Source organism: Coregonus clupeaformis, unplaced genomic scaffold (genome assembly GCF_020615455.1).
Source record: "Coregonus clupeaformis isolate EN_2021a unplaced genomic scaffold, ASM2061545v1 scaf0748, whole genome shotgun sequence".
Taxonomy (NCBI): domain Eukaryota; kingdom Metazoa; phylum Chordata; class Actinopteri; order Salmoniformes; family Salmonidae; genus Coregonus; species Coregonus clupeaformis.
Genome location: NW_025534203.1, coordinates 6,246 through 21,905, shown reverse-complemented (window position 1 = coordinate 21,905; position 15,660 = coordinate 6,246). Strand labels below are relative to the sequence as shown.

The following is a 15,660-nucleotide window of genomic DNA, read 5'->3' as shown; positions in this document are numbered from 1 at the left end:
CTACTGTCTGTTGATCATCAGGGACTACTGTCTGTTAATCAGCAGGGACTACTGTCTGTTAATCATCAGGGACTACTGTCTGTTAATCATCAGGGACTACTGTCTGTTAATCAGCAGGGACTACTGTCTGTTAATCATCAGGGACTACTGTATGTTAATCAGCAGGGACTACTGTATGTTAATCAGCAGGGACTACTGTCTGTTGATCATCAGGGACTACTGTCTGTTAATCAGGGACTACTGTCTGTTAATCAGCAGGGACTACTGTATGTTAATCAGCAGGGACTACTGTCTGTTGATCATCAGGGACTACTGTCTGTTAATCAGGGACTACTGTCTGTTAATCAGGGACTACTGTCTGTAAATCATCAGGGACTACTGTATGTGTAATCAGCAGGGACTACTGTATGTTGATCATCAGGGACTACTGTCTGTTAATCAGCAGGGACTACTGTCTGTTAATCAGCAGGGACTACTGTATGTTAATCAGCAGGGACTACTGTCTGTTGATCAGCAGGGACTACTGTATGTTAATCAGCAGGGACTACTGTCTGTTAATCAGCAGGGACTACTGTCTGTTGATCATCAGGGACTACTGTCTGTTAATCAGCAGGGACTACTGTCTGTTAATCAGCAGGGACTACTGTCTGTTAATCAGCAGGGACTACTGTCTGTTAATCAGCAGGGACTACTGTCTGTTAACCAGCAGGGACTACTGTCTGTTAATCATCAGGGACTACTGTCTGTCTGTTGATCAGGGACTACTGTCTGTTAATCAGCAGGGACTACTGTCTGTTAATCATCAGGGACTACTGTCTGTTGAATCAGGGACTACTGTCTGTTAATCAGCAGGGACTACTGTCTGTTAATCAGCAGGGACTACTGTCTGTTAATCATCAGGGACTACTGTCTGTTAATCATCAGGGACTACTGTCGTGTTAATCATCAGGGACTACTGTCTGTTAATCAGCAGGGACCACTTGTCTGTTAATCAGGGACTACTGTCTGTTAATCAGGGACTACTGTCTGTTAATCAGCAGGGACTACTGTCTGTTAACCAGCAGGGACTACTGTCTGTTGATCATCAGGGACTACTGTCTGTTAATCATCAGGGACTACTGTCTGTTAATCAGCAGGGACTACTGCTCTGTTAATCAGCAGGGACTACTGTCTGTTAATCAGGGACTACTTTGTGTTAATCATCAGGGACTACTGTCTGTTAATCATTAGGGACTACTGTCTGTTAATCAGCAGGGACTACTGTATGTTAATCATCAGGGACTACTGTCTGTCAATCAGGGACTACTGTCTGTTAATCAGGGACTACTGTATGTTAATCAGCAGGGACTACTGTCTGTAAATCATCAGGGACTACTGTCTGTTAATCAGCAGGGACTACTGTCTGTTAATCAGGGACTACTGTCTGTTAATCATCAGGGACTACTGTCTGTTAATCAGCAGGGACTACTGTCTATTAATCAGGGACTACTGTCTGTTAATCATCAGGGACTACTGTCTGTTAATCAGCAGGGACTACTGTCTGTTAATCAGGGACTACTGTCTGTTAATCATCAGGGACTACTGTCTGTTAATCAGCAGGGACTACTGTCTATTAATCAGGGACTACTGTCTGTTAATCATCAGGGACTACTGTCTGTTAATCAGGGACTACTGTCTGTTAATCAGGGACTACTGTCTGTTAATCATCAGGGACTACTGTCTGTTAATCATCAGGGACTACTGTCTGTTAATCAGGGACTACTGTCTGTTAATCATCAGGGACTACTGTCTGTTAATCAGGGACTACTGTCTGTTAATCAGGGACTACTGTCTGTTAATCATCAGGGACTACTGTCTGTTAATCAGCAGGGACTACTGTCTGTTAATCAGCAGGGACTACTGTCTGTTAATCAGGGACTACTGTCTGTTAATCATCAGGGACTACTGTCTGTTAATCAGAGGGACTACTGTCTGTTAATCAGGGACTACTGTCTGTTAATCATCAGGGACTACTGTCTGTTAATCAGGGACTACTGTCTGTTAATCATCAGGGACTACTGTCTGTTAATCATCAGGGACTACTGTCTGTTAATCAGGGACTACTGTCTGTTAATCACTCAGGGACTACTGTCTGTTAATCAGGGACTACTGTCTGTTAATCAGGGACTACTGTCTGTTAATCATCAGGGACTACTGTCTGTTAATCATCAGGGACTACTGTCTGTTAATCATCAGGGACTACTGTCTGTTAATCATCAGGGAATACTGTCTGTTAATCACCAGGGACTACTGTCTGTTAATCAGGGACTACTGTCTGTTAATCAGGGACTACTGTCTGTTAATCAGGGACTACTGTCTGTTAATCAGCAGGGACTACTGTCTGTTGATCAGCAGGGACTACTGTATGTTAATCAGCAGGGACTACTGTCTGTTAATCAGCAGGGACTACTGTCTGTTGATCATCAGGGACTACTGTCTGTTAATCAGCAGGGACTACTGTCTGTTAATCAGCAGGGACTACTGTCTGTTAATCAGCAGGGACTACTGTCTGTTGATCAGCAGGGACTACTGTCTGTTAATCAGCAGGGACTACTGTCTGTTAATCATCAGGGACTACTGTCTGTTAATCAGGGACTACTGTCTGTTAATCAGCAGGGACTACTGTCTGTTAATCATCAGGGACTACTGTCTGTTAATCAGGGACTACTGTCTGTTAATCAGCAGGGACTACTGTCTGTTAATCAGCAGGGACTACTGTCTGTTAATCATCAGGGACTACTGTCTGTTAATCATCAGGGACTACTGTCTGTTAATCATCAGGGACTACTGTCTGTTAATCAGCAGGGACCACTGTCTGTTAATCAGGGACTACTGTCTGTTAATCAGGGACTACTGTCTGTTAATCAGCAGGGACTACTGTCTGTTAACCAGCAGGGACTACTGTCTGTTGATCATCAGGGACTACTGTCTGTTAATCATCAGGGACTACTGTCTGTTAATCAGCAGGGACTACTGTCTGTTAATCAGCAGGGACTACTGTCTGTTAATCAGGGACTACTTTGTGTTAATCATCAGGGACTACTGTCTGTTAATCAGCAGGGACTACTGTCTGTTAATCAACAGGTACTACTCTATGTTAATCATCAGGGACTACTGTCTGTCAATCAGGGACTACTGTCTGTTAATCAGGGACTACTGTATGTTAATCAGCAGGGACTACTGTCTGTTAATCATCAGGGACTACTGTCTGTTAATCAGCAGGACTACTGTCTGTTAATCAGGGACTACTGTCTGTTAATCATCAGGGACTACTGTCTGTTAATCAGCAGGGACTACTGTCTATTAATCAGGGACTACTGTCTGTTAATCATCAGGGACTACTGTCTGTTAATCAGGGACTACTGTCTGTTAATCAGGGACTACTGTCTGTTAATCATCAGGACTACTGTCTGTTAATCATCAGGGACTACTGTCTGTTAATCAGGGACTACTGTCTGTTAATCATCAGGGACTACTGTCTGTTAATCAGGGACTACTGTCTGTTAATCAGGGACTACTGTCTGTTAATCATCAGGGACTACTGTCTGTTAATCAGCAGGGACTACTGTCTGTTAATCAGCAGGGACTACTGTCTGTTAATCAGGGACTACTGTCTGTTAATCATCAGGGACTACTGTCTGTTAATCAGCAGGACTACTGTCTGTTAATCAGGGACTACTGTCTGTTAATCATCAGGGACTACTGTCTGTTAATCAGGGACTACTGTCTGTTAATCATCAGGGACTACTGTCTGTTAATCATCAGGGACTACTGTCTGTTAATCAGGGACTACTGTCTGTTAATCATCAGGGACTACTGTCTGTTAATCAGGGACTACTGTCTGTTAATCAGGGACTACTGTCTGTTAATCATCAGGGACTACTGTCTGTTAATCATCAGGGACTACTGTCTGTTAATCATCAGGGACTACTGTCTGTTAATCATCAGGGAATACTGTCTGTTAATCACCAGGGACTACTGTCTGTTAATCAGGGACTACTGTCTGTTAATCAGGACTACTGTCTGTTAATCAGGGACTACTGTCTGTTAATCAGCAGGGACTACTGTCTGTTAATCAGCAGGGACTACTGTCTGTTAATCAGCAGGGACTACTGTCTGTTAATCAGGGACTACTGTCTGTTAATCATCAGGGACTACTGTCTGTTAATCAGCTTAGGGACTACTGTCTGTTGATCATCAGGGACTACTGTCTGTTAATCGGGGACTACTGTATGTTAATCATCAGGGACTACTGTCTGTTAATCATCAGGGACTACCGTCTGTTAATCATCAGAGACTACTGTCTGTTAATCATCAGAGACTACTTGTCTGTTGATCAGCAGCCAGTTGTCAGGTTGTGAGATTGGAGCTGGTGTCTTTAGAAAGGGCTGTTCTCTGTCAGGGTGGAGACTGTCTCAGCGCTCACCAGCTCACCTGAGGTTGGCCCTTCCAATAATCACATTGATCTTCTCTGGTGTTGATCTTCAATGCACTATATATGATGAACTAACTGGCATATGTGTGTGTGTTATGTGTGTGTGTGTGTGTGTGTGTGTGTGTGTGTGTGTGTGTGTGTGTGTGTGTGTGTGTGTGTGTGTGTGTGTGTGTGTGTGTGTGTGTGTGTGTGTGTGTGTGTGTGTGTGTGTGTGTGTGTGTGTGAATGCAGTATCCATGGGGTACTAACTGTCCACTCAGTGTAGATAGTAAACTAGGTGATCTCTCTCTGTCTTCCAGTCTGACAGTAATGCCAGCTACCTGAGGGCAGCCCGGGCAGGGAACCTAGAGAAGGCTTTGGATTACCTGAAGACTGGGGTCGAAATCAACATCTGTAACCAGGTCAGTCCCTAACCATTAACCTTAACCCCTGATCCCTAAAACCTAACCCCTAACCATATAGACTGATCCCTAAAACCTAACCCCTAACCATATAGACTGATCCCTAAAACCTAACCCCTAACCATATAGACTGATCCCTAAAACCTAACCCCTAACCATATAGACTGATCCCTAAAACCTAACCCTAACCATAGACTGATCCCTAAACCCTAACCCCTAACCATATAGACTGATCCTAAAACCTCCCAACCCCTAACCATATGACTGATCCCTAAACCCTAACCCCCTAACCATATAGACTGATCCCTAAAACCTAACCCCTAACCATATAGACTGATCCCTAAAACCTAACCCCTAACCATATAGACTGGGGTCGAACACAACATCTGTAACCAGGGCCCTAACCATGACCCCTGACCCTTAACCCCTGATCCCTAAAACCTAACCCCTAACCATATAGACTGATCCCTAAAACCTAACCCCCTAACCATATAGTCTGTGGTCGAAATCAACTTCTGTAACCAGGTCAGTCCCTATCCATGACCCCCTGACCCCTAACCCCTAAGCTCTGACCCCCTAACCCAACCAGGTCAGATAGACAACTCCCCTCATCTTTCTTTAGAATTCTCCTCAGTGAAACCCAGCCCATAAGCTATATTAGTTGTTTGTAAATGTTAGTTCTGATCTGGATGATCCATAGATCCTGATCTCTCTGTGTTCACCACTATCTCTCTGTTTTCACCACTATCTCTCTGTGTTCTCCACTATCTCTCTGTGTTCACCACTATCTCTCTGTGTTCACCACTATCTCTCTGTGTTCACCACTATCTCTCTGTGTTCACCACTATCTCTCTGTGTTCACCACTATCTCTCTGTGTTCACCACTATCTCTCTGTGTTCACCACTATCTCTCTGTGTTCACCCACTATCTCTCTGTGTTCACCACTATCTCTCTGTGTTCTCCACTATCTCTCTGTGTTCTCCACTATCTCTCTGTGTTTCACCACTATCTCTCTGTGTTCTCCACTATCTCTCTGTGTTCACCACTATCTCTCTGTGTTCACCACTATCTCTCTGTGTTCACCACTATCTCTCTGTGTTCACCACTATCTCTCTGTGTTCTCCACTATCTCTCTGTGTTCACCACTATCTCTCTGTGTTCACCACCTATCTCTCTGTGTTCACCACTATCTCTCTGTGTTCACCACTATCTCTCTGTGTTCTCCACTATCTCTCTGTGTTCTCCACTATCTCTCTGTGTTCACCACTATCTCTCTGTGTTCTCCACTATCTCTCTGTGTTCACCACTATCTCTCTGTGTTCACCACTATCTCTCTGTGTTCACCACTATCTCTCTGTGTTCTCCACTATCTCTCTGTGTTCTCCACTATCTCTCTGTGTTCACCACTATCTCTCTGTGTTCTCTGTCCTCCTGTAGAATGGCCTCAACGCCCTCCATCTTGCCTCTAAAGAAGGCCATGTGGAGGTGGTTACAGAACTCATCAAGCTGGGAGCCAATGTGGACGCAGCAACTAAGGTTAGCCCCGCCCCTCTCCTCCTCTGACAAGTTGGTAATAAGATAGGAGGAGCCCTGACTTGTAGCCTATAGGGAGGAGGGAGGGGGGAGTCAGTCCCTGACTGGTCACCTATAGGGAGGAGGGAGGGAGGAGTCAGTCCCTGACTGGTCACCTATAGGGAGGAGGGAGGGAGGAGTCAGTCCCTGACTGGTCACCTAGGGAGGAGGGAGGGAGAGTCAGTCCCTGACTGGTCACCTATAGGGAGGAGGGAGGGAGGAGTCAGTCCCTGACTGGTCACCTATAGGGAGGAGGGAGGGAGGAGTCAGTCCCTGACTGGTCACCTATAGGGAGGAGGGAGGGAGGAGTCAGTCCCTGACTGGTCACCTATAGGGAGGAGGGAGGGAGGAGTCAGTCACCTATAGGGCTCTAGTTATTGGGATCTCACTACATAGGGGATAGGATGCCATGTAGAATGTGTCTATATTAATGACAACACAGTTAATGGGCCTATCAGAGTGCTGAGTTAAAGCTGTGGCATCATATCAATGGGCCTATCAGGCATAGAGCCGGCAGGACCATGCTGTCTCAGCCTATCAGAGCAGGGAGCCGGCAGGACCATGCTGTCTCAGCCTATCAGAGCAGAGAGCCGGCAGGACCATGCTGTCTCAGCCTATCAGAGCAGAGAGCCGGCAGGACCATGCTGTCTCAGCCTATCAGAGCAGAGAGCCGGCAGGACCATGCTGTCTCAGCCTATCAGAGCAGAGAGCCGGCAGGACCATGCTGTCTCAGCCTATCAGAGCAGAGAGCCGGCAGGACCATGCTGTCTCAGCCTATCAGAGCAGAGAGCCGGCAGGGACCATGCTGTCTCAGCCTATCAGAGCAGAGGCCGGCAGGACCATGCTGTCTCAGCCTATCAGAGCAGAGAGCCGGCAGGACCATGCTGTCTCAGCCTATCAGAGCAGAGAGCCGGCAGGACCATGCTGTCTCAGCCTATCAGAGCAGAGAGCCGGCAGACCATGCTGTCTCAGCCTATCAGAGCAGAGAGCCGGCAGGACCATGCTGTCTCAGCCTATCAGAGCAGAGAGCCGGCAGGACCATGCTGTCTCAGCCTATCAGAGCAGGGAGCCGGCAGGACCATGCTGTCTCAGCCTATCAGAGCAGGGAGCCGTCTCAGCACAGCTCCAAAGTCACATCACCACCTTTCATTCTCACCACTATAGAACGTGGAGATCACAGGAAGCAGGTAGTAATCCACAGCTACTATATGGAGTCCTTGTCTATGTACATGTTGCTACTCTCTACTCCTATAACATCAGCAGCATGTTCCCAGGGTTAGTAGGGTTAGAGGAAGGAGAGTCCCAAATGGTACCCCATAGAGCTCTGGTCAAAAGTAGTGCACTATGTAGGAAATAGGGTGCCATTTGGGCCAAGAAGCTATATTATATGTAGAGGGTGCTAGAGGAAGTAACAGAACAAGCTATATTATATGTAGAGGGTGGTAGAGGAAGGAACAGAACAAGCTATATTATATGGAGAGGGTGCTAGAGGAAGGAACAGAACAAGCTATATTATATGTAGAGGGGGTGCTAGAGGAAGTAACAGAACAAGCTATATTATATGTAGAGGGTGCTAGAGGAAGTAACAGAACAAGCTATATTATATGTAGAGGGTGCTAGAGGAAGGAACAGAACAAGCTATATTTATATGTAGAGGGTGCTAGAGGAAGGAACAGAACAAGCTATATTATATGGAGAGGGTGGTAGAGGAAGGAACAGAACAAGCTATATTATATGTAGAGGGTGCTAGAGGAAGTAACAGAACAAGCTATATTATATGTAGAGGGTGCTAGAGGAAGGAACAGAACAAGCTATATTATATGTAGAGGGTGCTAGAGGAAGTAACAGAACAGCAGCTGTTCCTGACTGACAGGATACATTATCTCACTGTCTCTCTCTCTCTGTCTCTCTGTCTGTCTGTCTGTCTGTCTGTCTGTCTGTCTGTCTGTCTGTCTGTCTGCTTCTCTCTCTCTCGGCTCTCTCTCTCTACTCTCTCTCTCTGGCTCTCTCTCTCTCGCTCTCTCTCTCTCTCTCTCTGGCTCTCTCTCTCTCTCTCTCTCTCTCTCTCTCTCTCTCTCTCTCTCTCTCTCTCTCTCTCTCTCTCTCGCTCTCTCTCTCTCTCTCTCTCTCTGGCTCTCTCTCTCTCTGTCTCTCTCTCTCTCTCTCTCTCTCTCTCTCTCTCTCTCTCTCTCTCTCTCTCTCTCTCTCTCTCTCTCTCTCTCCCCCTACACTCCCTCTCTCTCCCTATCCCCATACCTCCCTGTGTCTTTCTAGAAAGGGAACACAGCTCTCCACATAGCGTCTCTGGCTGGTCAGGTGGATGTAGTGAAGGAGCTGGTGACCAACGGAGCTAACATCAACGCACAGTCTCAGGTGAGTCATATAATGATGGTGTTGTAGTCGTGCGCGGTCACACAGTCGTGGGTGAACAGGGAGTACAGGAGGGGACTAAGCACGCTCCCCTGAGGGGCCCCCGTGTTGAGGATCAGCGTGGCGGATCTGTTATTGCCTACCCTCATCACCTGGCAGCGGCCTGTCAGGAAGTCCAGCATCCAGTTGCAGAGGGAGGTGTTCAGTCCCAGGGTCCTGAGCTTAGTGATGAGCTTGGAGGGCACTAAAGATGTTGGATCTTAATTTGGCCCCTTTCGTCGCAGGAGGATTTGAATATCTGAACAAATATGTAGAATGGCCACCAGGGGGCAGCTAGAAGTGGTGTTTGTATAGAATGCACACCGTACCTACGTTGTACCTTATCCAGGCTAGAAGTGGTGTTTGTATAGAATGCACACCGTACCTACGTTGTACCTTATCCAGGCTATGTGCTACAGCGGCTCTTGGCAATTCTTATGTGGATTATAATAAATTCACAAATTTGTAGGCAGTAGATTTGATTGTTTTATTATATGTTGAAGGCAAACAATAGTGCTGTAGACCACTGGGAGGCCTATATGTGCTCTAGACCACTGGGAGGCCTATATGTGCTGTAGACCACTGGGAGGCCTATATGGGCCCTAGACCACTGGGAGGCCTATTGGGCCCTAGACCACTGGGAGGCCTATATGTGCTGTAGACCACTGGGGAGGCCTATATGTGCTGTAGACCACTGGGAGGCCTATATGTGTTGTAGACCACTGGGAGGCCTATATGTGCTCTAGACCACTGGGAGGCCTATATGTGCTCTAGACCACTGGGAGGCCTATATGTGCTGTAGACCACTGGGAGGCCTATATGTGCTCCTAGACCACTGGGAGGCCTATATGTGCTGTAGACCACTGGGAGGCCTATATGTGCTCCTAGACCACTGGGAGGCCTATTGTGCTCTAGACCACTGGGAGGCCTATGTGCTGTAGACCACTGGGAGGCCTATATGTGCTGTAGACCACTGGGAGGCCTATATGTGCTGTAGACCACTGGGAGGCCTATTGTGCTCTAGACCACTGGGAGGCCTATATGTGCTCTAGACCACTGGGAGGCCTATGTGCTGTAGACCACTGGGAGGCCTATATGGGCCCTAGACCACTGGGAGGCCTATATGGGCCCCTAGACCACTGGGAGGCCTATATGTGCTGTAGACCACTGGGAGGCCTATATGTGCTGTAGACCACTGGGAGGCCTATATGTGCTCTAGACCACTGGGAGGCCTATATGTGCTGTAGACCACTGGGAGGCCTATATGTGCTGTAGACCACTGGGAGGCCTATATGTGCTGTAGACCACTGGGAGGCCTATATGTGCTCTAGACCACTGGGAGGGCCTATATGTGCTCTAGACCACTGGGAGGCCTATATGTGCTGTAGACCACTGGGAGGCCTATATGTGCTCTAGACCACTGGGAGGCCTATATGTGCTGTAGACCACTGGGAGGCCTATATGTGCTCTATACCACTGGGAGGCCTATATGTGCTCTAGACCACTGGGAGGCCTATATGTGCTGTAGACCACTGGGAGGCCTATATGTGCTGTAGACCACTGGGAGGCCTATATGTGCTGTAGACCACTGGGAGGCCTATATGTACTCTAGACCACTGGGGAGGCCTATATGTGCTCTAGACCACTGGGGAGGCCTATATGTGCTCTAGACCACTGGGAGGGCCTATATGTGCTCTATACCACTAGGAGGCCTATATGTGCTCTAGACCACTGGGAGGCCTATATGTGCTGTAGACCACTGGGAGGCCTATATGTGCTTGTAGACCACTGGGAGGCCCTATATGTGCTGTAGACCACTGGGAGGCCTATATGTGCTGTAGACCACTGGGAGGCCTATATGTGCTTCTAGACCACTGGGAGGCCTATATGTGCTCTATACCACTGGGAGGCCTATATGTGCTCTAGACCACTGGGAGGCCTATATGTGCTGTAGACCACTGGGAGGCCTATATGTGCTGTAGACCACTGGGGAGGCCTATATGTGCTGTAGACCACTGGGAGGCCTATATGTACTCTAGACCACTGGGAGGCCTATATGTGCTCTAGACCACTGGGAGGCCTATATGTGCTCTAGACCACTGGGAGGCCTATATGTGCTCTAGACCACTGGGAGGCCTATATGTGCTCTAGACCACTGGGAGGCCTATATGTGCTCTAGACCACTGGGAGGCCTATATGTGCTCTAGACCACTGGGAGGCCTATTGTGCTCTATACCACTGGGAGGCCTATATGTGCTGTAGACCACTGGGAGGCCTATATGTGCTGTAGACCACTGGGAGGCCTATATGTGCTGTAGACCACTGGGAGGCCTATATGTGCTCTATACCACTGGGGAGGCCTATATGTGCTCTAGACCACTGGGAGGCCTATATGTGCTGTAGACCACTGGGAGGCCTATATGTGCTGTAGACCACTGGGAGGCCTATATGTGCTCTAGACCACTGGGAGGCCTATATGGGCTGTAGACCACTGGGAGGCCTATATGGGCTGTAGACCACTGGGAGGCCTATATGTGCTCTAGACCACTGGGAGGCCTATATGTGCTCTAGACCACCGCAGGCCGCGAGTGAACTTACATTTGACCTTATCACTGGACACGTGTATGTCGTAGCCTAGTGGAGACCAGTATCTATGTTGTTATTAAGATACGCCTACACGACCAAAAAGTATGTGGACACCTGCTCATCCAACATCTCATTCCAAAATCATGGGCATTAATATGGAGTTGGTCCCCCTTTGCTGCTATAACAGCCTCCACTCTTCTGGGAAGGCTTTCCACTAGATGTTGGAACATTGCCACGGGGACTTGCTTCCCATTCAGCCACAAGAGCATTAGTGAGGTTGGGCACTGATGTTGGGCGATTAGACCTGGCTCGCAGTTGACGTTCCAATTCATCCCAAAGGTGTTCGATGGGATTGAGGTCAGGGCTCTGTGCAGGCCAGTCAAGTTCTTCCATACCGATCTTGACAAACCATTTCTGTATGGACCTCGCTTGGTTGCCACCGGGAGGACGGCGGCTACAGACTCCGTCACCGGCCCAGACCTGGCAGGCGTTCCCCGGGAGTATTGGGACCTGGGGGAGGTGTTTAGTAAGAGGCGTGCCCAGGGCCTACCTCCTCACAGGCCATACGACTGCACTATCGATCTCCTGCCGGGCGCCATGCCCAGGGCCTACCTCCTCACAGGCCATACGACTGCACTATCGATCTCCTGCCGGGCGCCATGCCCAGGGCCTACCTCCTCACAGGCCATACGACTGCACTATCGATCTCCTGCCGGGCGCCATGCCCAGGGCCTACCTCCTCACAGGCCATACGACTGCACTATCGATCTCCTGCCGGGCGCCATGCCCAGGGCCTACCTCCTCACAGGCCATACGACTGCACTATCGATCTCCTGCCGGGCGCCATGCCCAGGGCCTACCTCCTCACAGGCCATACGACTGCACTATCGATCTCCTGCCGGGCGCCATGCCCAGGGCCTACCTCCTCACAGGCCATACGACTGCACTCTCGATCTCCTGCCGGGCGCCATGCCCAGGGCCTACCTCCTCACAGGCCATACGACTGCACTATCGATCTCCTGCCGGGCGCCATGCCCAGGGCCTACCTCCTCACAGGCCATACGACTGCACTATCGATCTCCTGCCAGGCGCCATGCCCAGGGGCCTACCTCCTCACAGGCCATACTGACTGCACTATCGATCTCCTGCCGGGCGCCATGCCCAGGGCCTACCTCCTCACAGGCCATACGACTGCACTATCGATCTCCTGCCGGGCGCCATGCCCAGGGCCTACCTCCTCACAGGCCATACGACTGCACTATCGATCTCCTGCCGGGCGCCATGCCTAGGGCCTACCTCCTCACCAGGCCATACGACTGCACTATCGATCTCCTGCCGGGCGCCATGCCCAGGGCCTACCTCCTCACAGGCCATACGACTGCACTATCGATCTCCTGCCGGGCGCCATGCCCAGGGCTCTACCTCCTCACAGGCCATACGACTGCACTATCGATCTCCTGCCGGGCGCCATGCCCAGGGCCTACCTCTCACAGGCCATACGACTGCACTATCGATCTCCTGCCGGGCGCCATGCCCAGGGCCTACTCTCCTCACAGGCCATACGACTGCACTATCGAATCTCCCGCCGGGCGCCATGCCCAGGGCCTACCTCCTCACAGGCCATACGACTGCACTATCGATCTCCTGCCGGGCGCCATGCCCAGGGCCTACCTCCTCACAGGCCATACGACTGCACTATCGATCTCCTGCCGGGCGCCATGCCCAGGGCCTACCTCCTCACAGGCCATACGACTGCACTATCGATCTCCTGCCGGGCGCCATGCCCAGGGCCTACCTCCTCACAGGCCATACGACTGCACTATCGATCTCCTGCCGGGCGCCATGCCCAGGGCCTACCTCCTCACAGGCCATACGACTGCACTATCGATCTCCTGCCGGGCGCCATGCCCAGGGCCTACCTCCTCACAGGCCATACGACTGCACTATCGATCTCCTGCCGGGCGCCATGCCCAGGGCCTACCTCCCTCACAGGCCATACGACTGCACTATCGATCTCCTGCCGGGCGCCATGCCCAGGGCCTACCTCTCACAGAGCCATACGACTGCACTATCGATCTCCTGCCGGGCGCCATGCCCAGGGCCTACCTCTCACAGGCCATACGACTGCACTATCGATCTCCTGCCGGGCGCCATGCCCAGGGGCCTACCTCCTCACAGGCCATACGACTGCACTATCGATCTCCTGCCGGGCGCCATGCCCAGGGCCTACCTCCTCACAGGCCATGCACGACTGCACTATCGATCTCCTGCCGGGCGCCATGCCCAGGGCCTACCTCCTCACAGGCCATACGACTGCACTACTCGATCTCCTGCCGGGCGCCATGCCCAGGGCCTACCTCCTCACAGGCCATACGACTGCACTATCGATCTCCTGCCGGGCGCCATGCCCAGGGCCTACCTCTCACAGGCCATACGACTGCACTATCGATCTCCTGCCGGGCGCCATGCCCAGGGCCTACCTCCTCACAGGCCATACGACTGCACTATCGATCTCCTGCCGGGCGCCATGCCCAGGGCCTACCTCCCTCACAGGCCATACGACTGCACTATCGATCTCCTGCCGGGCGCCATGCCCAGGGCCTACCTCCTCACAGGCCATACGACTGCACTATCGATCTCCTGCCGGGCGCCATGCCCAGGGCCTACCTCCTCACAGGCCATACGACTGCACTATCGATCTCCTGCCGGGCGCCATGCCCAGGGCCTACCTCCTCACAGGCCATACGACTGCACTATCGATCTCCTGCCGGGCGCCATGCCCAGGGCCTACCTCCTCACAGGCCATACGACTGCACTATCGATCTCCTGCCGGGCGCCATGCCCAGGGCCTCACCTCCTCACAGGCCATACGACTGCACTATCGATCTCCTGCCGGGCGCCATGCCCAGGGCCTACCTCCTCACAGGCCATACGACTGCACTATCGATCTCCTGCCGGGCGCCATGCCCAGGGCCTACCTCCTCACAGGCCATACGACTGCACTATCGATCTCCTGCCGGGCGCCATGCCCAGGGCCTACCTCCTCACAGGCCATACGACTGCACTATCGATCTCCTGCCGGGCGCCATGCCCAGGGCCTACCTCTCTCACAGGCCATACGACTGCACCATCGATCTCCTGCCGGGCGCCATGCCCAGGGCCTACCTCCTCACAGGCCATCACGACTGCACTATCGATCTCCTGCCGGGCGCCATGCCCAGGGCCTACCTCCTCACAGGCCATACGACTGCACTATCGATCTCCTGCCGGGCGCCATGCCCAGGGCCTACCTCCTCACAGGCCATACGACTGCACTATCGATCTCCTGCCGGGCGCCATGCCCAGGGCCTACCTCCTCACAGGCCATCGACTGCACTCATCGATCTCCTGCCGGGCGCCATGCCCAGGGCCTACCTCCTCACAGGCCATACGACTGCACTATCGATCTCCTGCCGGGCGCCATGCCCAGGGCCTACCTCCTCACAGGCCATACGACTGCACTATCGATCTCCTGCCGGGCGCCATGCCCAGGGCCTACTCCTCACAGGCCATACGACTGCACTATCGATCTCCTGCCGGGCGCCATGCCCAGGGCCTACCTCCTCACAGGCCATACGACTGCACTATCGATCTCCTGCCGGGCGCCATGCCCAGGGCCTACCTCTCTCACAGGCCATCGACTGCACTATCGATCTCTGCCGGGCGCCATGCCCAGGGCCTACCTCCTCACAGGCCATACGACTGCACCATCGATCTCCTGCCGGGCGCCATGCCCAGGGCCTACCTCCTCACAGGCCATACGACTGCACTATCGATCTCCTGCCGGGCGCCATGCCCAGGGCCTACCTCCTCACAGGCCATACGACTGCACTCATCGATCTCCTGCCGGGCGCCATGCCCAGGGCCTACTCACAGGCCATACGACTGCACTATCGATCTCTGCCGGGCGCCATGCCCAGGGCCTACCTCCTCACAGGCCATACGACTGCACTATCGATCTCCTGCCGGGCGCCATGCCCAGGGCCTACCTCCTCACAGGCCATACGACTGCACTATCGATCTCCGCCGGGCGCCATGCCCAGGGCCTACCTCCTCACAGGCCATACGACTGCACTATCGATCTCCTGCCGGGCGCCATGCCCAGGGCCTACCTCCTCACAGGCCATACGACTGCACTATCGATCTCCTGCCGGGCGCCATGCCCAGGGCCTACCTCC

At 51.9% G+C, this 15,660-nt stretch overlaps 1 protein-coding gene across 1 annotated transcript in view; it reads left to right on the top strand.

Moving 5' to 3' along the window:
• LOC123485594 (ankyrin-3-like) overlaps window positions 1-8,821 on the top strand; it is a gene marked incomplete at its 3' end in the record, with an annotated part of 90,669 nt that extends 81,848 nt beyond the window's left edge. Inside the window, exons 2-4 of the mRNA XM_045216604.1 lie at window positions 4,774-4,875; window positions 6,314-6,412; window positions 8,723-8,821. Of these exons, the coding sequence (XP_045072539.1) occupies window positions 4,774-4,875; window positions 6,314-6,412; window positions 8,723-8,821 (300 nt within the window). The remainder of the gene's footprint in view (window positions 1-4,773; window positions 4,876-6,313; window positions 6,413-8,722) is intronic.
• Window positions 8,822-15,660: the final 6,839 nt, after the last annotated feature.